The sequence below is a fragment of the Palaemon carinicauda genome, chromosome 12 (genome assembly GCF_036898095.1).
Source record: "Palaemon carinicauda isolate YSFRI2023 chromosome 12, ASM3689809v2, whole genome shotgun sequence".
In the NCBI taxonomy this organism is placed as follows: Eukaryota; Metazoa; Arthropoda; class Malacostraca; order Decapoda; family Palaemonidae; genus Palaemon; species Palaemon carinicauda.
In genome coordinates, this window is record NC_090736.1 from 67,074,077 (window position 1) to 67,081,576 (window position 7,500).

The 7,500-nt window shown below is 31.9% G+C and overlaps 1 protein-coding gene across 2 annotated transcripts in view; it reads right to left on the minus strand.

Annotated features, from left to right (window-relative positions):
* Nucleotides 1-5,228: 5,228 nt before the first annotated feature.
* The window catches only part of LOC137651258 (uncharacterized), a 42,423-nt gene continuing 40,151 nt past the window's right edge, over nucleotides 5,229-7,500 (minus strand). For both annotated transcript variants that reach the window (XM_068384505.1, XM_068384504.1), the window contains exons 7-11: nucleotides 7,299-7,453; nucleotides 6,941-7,115; nucleotides 6,610-6,779; nucleotides 6,349-6,504; nucleotides 5,229-6,091 (exon numbers count right to left, since the gene is read on the minus strand). In XM_068384505.1, coding sequence (XP_068240606.1) covers nucleotides 5,807-6,091; nucleotides 6,349-6,504; nucleotides 6,610-6,779; nucleotides 6,941-7,115; nucleotides 7,299-7,453 — 941 coding nt within the window. In that variant the 3' untranslated portion in view covers nucleotides 5,229-5,806. The remainder of the gene's footprint in view (nucleotides 6,092-6,348; nucleotides 6,505-6,609; nucleotides 6,780-6,940; nucleotides 7,116-7,298; nucleotides 7,454-7,500) is intronic.

Here is a 7,500-nt window from a genome sequence, read left to right on the forward strand (position 1 = left end):
ATACATACATATATATATATATATATATATATATATATATATATATATATATATATATATATATATATATATATATATGTATATATATATATATATATATTCACATATGGATGTATACGTATGTATATTACACTATATATATATATATATATATATATATATATATATATATATATATATAAATATATATATATATATATATATATATATATATATATATATATATATACATACGTATGTATATGCATATATATACATATATATGAATATATATTTATATACGCATGTATATATATATATATATATATATATATATATATATATATATATATATATATATATATATATGCGTCTCTGTGTGTGTATGTGTGTATATACATATTTCAAATTTTCATACCTACCGTAACATAACAGTCCTGCATTAATCTGATTTATATCGTCCCTTTAAAAGACTGTAACTGATTTGTACACTATAATCATAAAGGTCCTATGAAGATTTCAGATCTCTTATTCTCTTATAAAGCATTTATGAATTCCTCCTTATAATATCTCGGAAAAAAAAATATGATGACTTTGATCATTTTAAATTCTTCATTAAAATTATTAGTGTTGTTGCCACATATATACCTCAACACTATTGTGATGTTTTGTTATTATAGAATTTTTTACAGTTATTATTGTTATTAAATTGTAATTAGAATTTGTTAACTGCAAGAATATTTGGATACTTAATTCACCAATCACAGGAAAAGCACCAAACAACACAATTTGGCGCCAACATTTGCTCAACAAATTTGTCAAGGATTCGCCCAGTTGACACCCAGGAAGAGCTTTGCGTCTCTCTCTCTCTCTCTCTCTCTCTCTCTCTCTCTCTCTCTCTCTCTCTCTCTCTCTCTCTACTTCCCGCTGAGGAAGGTACACACTTCATCCACCAGTAAGCAGCAGAGATGCACACCATTCTCCTTCTGGATTGCCATGAAGAACCGACCTTTCTCTCCTATGTTTGGAGCCCTCGTCTGATATACCTTGGCGAATCGTCAATATCTTCACTGAATCGGCCATGGAATTCCTCGTCTTGGCAAAGAATTTGACTGCCTATGGTTTCCTGCATGTTTTATGTTGAAGAGTAAAGAACCTCCCAAAGTAAGCTTGGCAACTGTTTATCATTTACAATAACCATCAACAACAGGCAACATTAAGTACATTAACACAGTACACAGTTCTCATTATAATTTTGAAAAATATTTCAGCATTGTTAAATGAGTTTTTTTATATCTCATTAACATTTTTGTCACGTTTTAAATGTGCTAAATTATTTATTATAGCCTCGTGGTTGAGGAATTCAATGGATCAATCTAAATCTTTCCATTATGAAAATTGATTTAACTTTAAACATGTTATTGTTATATTACTTATGTTTACTTTTATAACTTGGTGTTGGCCGATGGATATTTACCAAGTGGGATGTGATGAGAGTAAATATGACAATTGTTTATTTTGTTTCCAGTATCTTTAAGAATTCCAATGTACGAACAATTGTGACCATCACTTGTATTCAGGATCTATTATCTATCAATCATTTATTAGCGGTGTTCCTTTTCCTTCACTTATGGACATTAAGTAAAATGACTGCACATGTCTTTTATCACACATGTGCTTTCTTTTTATTCCTGTTATTTATTTTAGAAACGTTTTCTTTGCTTTATTCATAAACCTTACTTGATATAGATTTCTGGGCAATGCCTCTTGAACCTTTGAACCTTTCTTTATCTAGATACACCTTAAACACCCTGGTCAGCTTCTTCCTCACACTGCCATCTCCATACCGCCACAGTTTCTGAATGGCAAACTTATTAATTCCAAGAATCTTTCCACCCTTCTTATTTTACTTAATTCACAATGATCACTGTAAGGAGCCTTCTTAGATATTCAATCTAATATATGTCATACTAGTCTCTTTTCAGCTTCTAAATGAAGATTTCAGACTCATTCCTTTTACATCTTGCACCAAGTACTAAGAAAGTCTTTTAAGAATTATATCTAAAGATAATTTGGATCGTCGTAGGAATTATTTGGTAGATGTTCTCTGATTGCAAATTTTCTCTGAATCTAATTAGCTAATCACCATTACTATCAAACATTTCTATTTTTGTATTATTGACTACGTGTTTCTTCTTGGTGTCATATTGTAACTAAAATTGACCACTGAGTCACAAATGTGCTTCAATCTTTTTATATATATGTCTGAAGCTTTTGTTTTGCAGTGAACTAGTAACAGCTGATGATATATATATATATATATATATATATATATATATATATATATATATATATATATATATATATATATATATATATATATATATACTTATATATGTATATTATATATATATAAATAAATATATATATATATATATATATATATATATATATATATATATATACACATATATACTTATATATATATATATATATATATATATATATATATATATATATATATATATATATATATATATATATATATATATATATATATATATATATGGGGAGATTACATTATGGATACAGTTATATAAAATTTAGAATTTATCTAAGATATTGCATAAAATACAAGAAAATATTTCAATCATAAAACATATAACTTTAAATACGGTAGGTTAGTCTTCTCTGATATTGGTTTAAATTTGATTGAACTTGATACTATATATGGTTTCATGATCAGCCTTGTATTCGTAGACAGGGACTTTCTGAATCATAAATATGCACATCACCTTTTTGTCCTTCCGAGATTTTTCTTTTTTCTTTTATGGATATGCGCGAGATCAAGAAGGAGATACCCAAGATAATATATAATTCAGTTATTGTTTGTTTGCCATTTTTGGCATTTATTTACCTATTTATCTACCTATATATAAAGTATAGAATAGGTATACACATATACTTACTAATGTACGCGACCCGTCAAACATGACGGTTAAATGTTTTGATAGATATGCAATCACACGCACACAGATTCCCCTTCCCCTTTCCAGGGTATGACTATTCCCTCTCCCCTAACTCAAGGCAAGGGACGGGGAGAAACTAAGTAGTTATACGTCTGGCAATGCTGATGAGCATAACCGGAAATATATATATATATATATATATATATATATATATATATATATATATATATATATATATATATGTATATATATATATATATATATATATATATATATATATATATATATATATATATATATATATATATATTTGTGTGTATGTGTGTGTTTGTTCATTTTACATTTGCATATACATTTAAACTGATAAATTTAGCACACACGTACAACGTTGTCACCGTAAACACAGTAAAGTTGAAAGATATTTTCAATATAAGTTAAATCCTTTGGTTTTTTACCTGCCTGTAAAGAAAACGCCAATCTGGACTGTGCGCCAGCAATATGGTTATTGAAAATTCTTTAAAATACTAATACTATTTTCAACGCTGAGTTTTATCATAATTTTGCTGAATATGTAGTAATTTTACTACGACTCGTACATGAACTTACTTTGAAGATGCTAATAAAGAAAGTTAAAGGAGAAAAATGGTTTCATATGAATAACATTTTCTATTTCAAATTTGTCTTTATTTAGTCTTCGTGTTACGTTTTTTTCTCTGTATGAATTAAATAGAAAAATAGTTTTAGCATGCAAAAATACAAAATTGTCCTTAGGATATAGGCTCCAGTACTTCTATGAGGCCGTGAATTTACTTTAAAAAATACCGATAACAAGAAATTAAAATTGAAAAATTAAATATATATATATATATATATATATATATATATATATATATATATATATATATATATATATATATATATACACACACACACACACACACACACACATATATATATATATATATATATATATATATATATATATATATATATATATATATATATATATATATATGTATATATATATACAATTCTTCATCTTCAATTACCTACTTAGTTACCAACAACAAATAGCATTTCGTTTTTCATTACATCTCATTTAATAATTGTTTGTAAAAAAAAACGAATCTATAGTACAGTACTTACCTGTACTGTGCACTAGCCTTAGAAGATTCAGTATCACTTCTTTGATCTTTTCTTGAGACATTATTTACTTAAATGATGCTACTTCTCTATTTACTTATCATATTTTGCTTTTGCATTTGGATCTTGTAGGCATATTCTATAGATTATTAATCATACGATAATTTCTAATATCCAGAAAGGAACGTCTTTTGTAGTTATAACTATAGTTTACAGCGTGTTTTGAACTACATACACTGATCTTCATTTCTATTGGGAATGTGTAGTTCTAAAGATAAAAGACCTCCCTCCAAGAGTAGGCTAAATACAAAGCAGTATCAGGGGTTTCTTAATGCAATGAAACAGAAAACAAGTAAAATACAGTGGTGGTTCCTGTGGTTGATCCTGGTGGTACAGTTGGACACAGGAATTCCTGGTACACCCCGCTCTGAGGAAGTACCTGACTTTGAAGCGAGTAACCGAACGGCACCAGCCACCCATTGGGATACTACCGTTAGAGCGTTATGGGATTTTTTGACTGGCCATATTCGATCCTTCTCTCTGGTTACGGTTCATTTGCCCTTTGCCTACACAAACACCGAATAGTCTGGGGTATTCTTTACATATTCTCCTCTGTCCTCATACACCTACCAACACTGATATTACCAAACAATACTTCTTCACCCAAGGGGTTACTGCACTGTAATTGTCCAGTGGCCACTTTCCTCTTTGTAAGAGTAGAAGAGACTCTTTAGCTATGGTAAGCAGCTCTTCTAGGAGAAGGACACTCCAAAATTAAACCATTGTTCTCTAGTCTTAGTTAGTGCCATAACCTCTGTACCATGGGTTAAAGTTCTCTTGCTTGAGGGTACACTCGCGCACACTATTTTAATTTGTCTTCCTCTTGTTTTGTTGAAGTATAGTTTATATAGAAGATACAATATTTATTTTGATGTTACTCTTCTTAAAATATTTCATTTTTCTTCGTTTCCTTTCCTCACCGGGCTATTTTCCATGTTGGAGCCCCTGGGCTTAGAGCATCCTGCTTTTCCAACTAGGGTTGTAGCTTAGCAAGTAGTAGTAGTAGTAGTAGTAGTAGTAATAGTAATAATAATAATAATAATAATAATAATAATAATAATAATAATAATTATAATAATAATAATAATAATAATAGTAATAGTATAGGGAGAGATGACAAAGGTAGTGGGCGGGGCTAAGCACAGGAATTCGCCGCGCCGAAAAGGTGTAGCTAAAGCGTACTTCCTCAGAGCAAGGTGTACTGGGAATTCCTGTGTCCAACTAAACACCTGAAACGACTGATTCTCATTCAAGTAAGGGTTTTTGGCCTAACCTAGATGGTTTATTCAATTATTTCGAAATGACATGTTCTTCTAGGTCAGGTTAGTTAGGGTCCAGATTAGGGGAGGAAACAGAACCTTAGGTTGGATTTCACGTTTTCTGTTCTTCATCTCAAACTGCAAATCGCCTGGTTTCTCAAATGGTCGCCATTGTTGATACGCAATGCACTATAGGTAGTATTTCAGGGTCTTGAAACCTCTCTTCAAACTTTTCAACATTCTACTACACCTCGATTCCAATCGAAAACGCCCACTAAAATAGAATATCTTGGCATTTAATTCTACACTAAAAATACTAATATCTCCTATCGATCTTCTTGAATTTTTACTTCTTTTCTTAACTACCTTCTACTTATGAGTTCAGTTTCGTCTATGTTATTGCTCGTTCTCAGCCATCTTCTTCAATTCCCGCCGCAGGAGTTTCCCAGTTGCACTTTTCGGCAAAGCTTCAACGAACTTTACCCCACCAGCTAATTTCTTGTGAGGAGCAACGCGGTTTTCCAGGAAGGATTGGATCTCTTTCCCAGAAAGGTTCTTCTGCCTCGGTACTATATAGGCTCTTGGGACCTCGCCTGCACGATCATCCGGAATCCCAATGACACCAACGTCTGCCACTCCTGGATGGTCTAGAAGTATGTCCTCCAACTCGGAAGGCGCAACCTGTCAAGAAAGATTTCGCATAGTTATAAGTGACATTCGTCATTCAGCATCAACAAGATTCAAAGTATAAAGTATATAAGAACTAAAGATAATCTGGAACTTATTGGACCGTTCAAAACTAAAGACAATCGCTATTCCGTTATAGTTCCAGTCTTAAACACAAGACTAAGACGAATACCATTTCTGATTCTGTTCCTAAATGGCAGCTAAATATTGTTTCAGCTTTCCATGAAACGTAGTAATGACAGTCTACTCACTTGTAGTCCTTTAACTTTGATGAGTTCTTTAATACGATCAACCACAGAGAAATATCCATCTTCATCACAAATGGCAACATCGCCAGTGTGCAGCCAGCCACTTTCATCAATCGTATTTTTGGTGGCTTCGGGGTTATTGTGGTAACCAGTCATTAGCTGTAAGTATAATGTAATTACCAAATGAGATTAAGATATCATAAGAAGAAAATTTATTTTATTTGTACAAATGATTAAACGTTGAGACAGATAAACATAACCTACGGATGGAGCTTTGATGCAGAGTTCTCCCTTTGAACCTGGTGGAAGACTAGTGCCAGTTTTTAAATCTATTATCTTGGCTTTCGCGTAGGGAACCAGCCTCCCGCAGTAACCGATCTTTTCTCCACCTTTGGGTGTCATGTGGGTGCACAGCGTCTCAGTCATGGCAAATGCTGGGAAAATACATTGCATTATAAGATTATTTAGCAATAAGGAAATTTCTACTTAAAGTCTACTCTCATAATAGCGGTTGTTACCATTCTTCAGCATTGTAAAGATAATAAAACTCTTGTAATGTGTAAATCAATATTGGCTTTATATATCATTAGTTCACCTTCTTGAAAACGTAGGTTAGGGCCTGCTTTCTTCTTCAGGGCAGTAGCTGCCATTGCAGGCACTGGCGCAGCCCCACACATGACGATATTAACTTGACTCAAATATTCTGGAGTTACCTCCGGCGAAAGAGCGATGAACTGGAGCAATGGAGGTACTGTATGTAATACTGTCATCTGTAATTGTAAGTAGCAATGCTTTGAAAAGGAAGTTGTGAATCTGGTTTTATACTACTACTATCATGCACTACCCATCATTTGATATTTTCCAAAATAGCCGTTAATATTCACAGTTATCTTCAATTTTTCATGTATTCGACGTTTATGAACCTTGCAAAGTGTACCACGTTGAACACTAACCTTTTTCATTTTTAAAACACTGATAAAAGTCGTGGGGTCAAATTTGGGGAGAGTCACGATTTTAGCTCCTTGTCTAAGTCCAGAAATTAGAAATACCATGATGCCATAAATATGGAAAAATGGCATCAACCCCATCAGGATTTCCTGGCGACTACCTGAAATAATTAGTTTTTTTTAATTTGTACTCCTATTTTTACCTCCG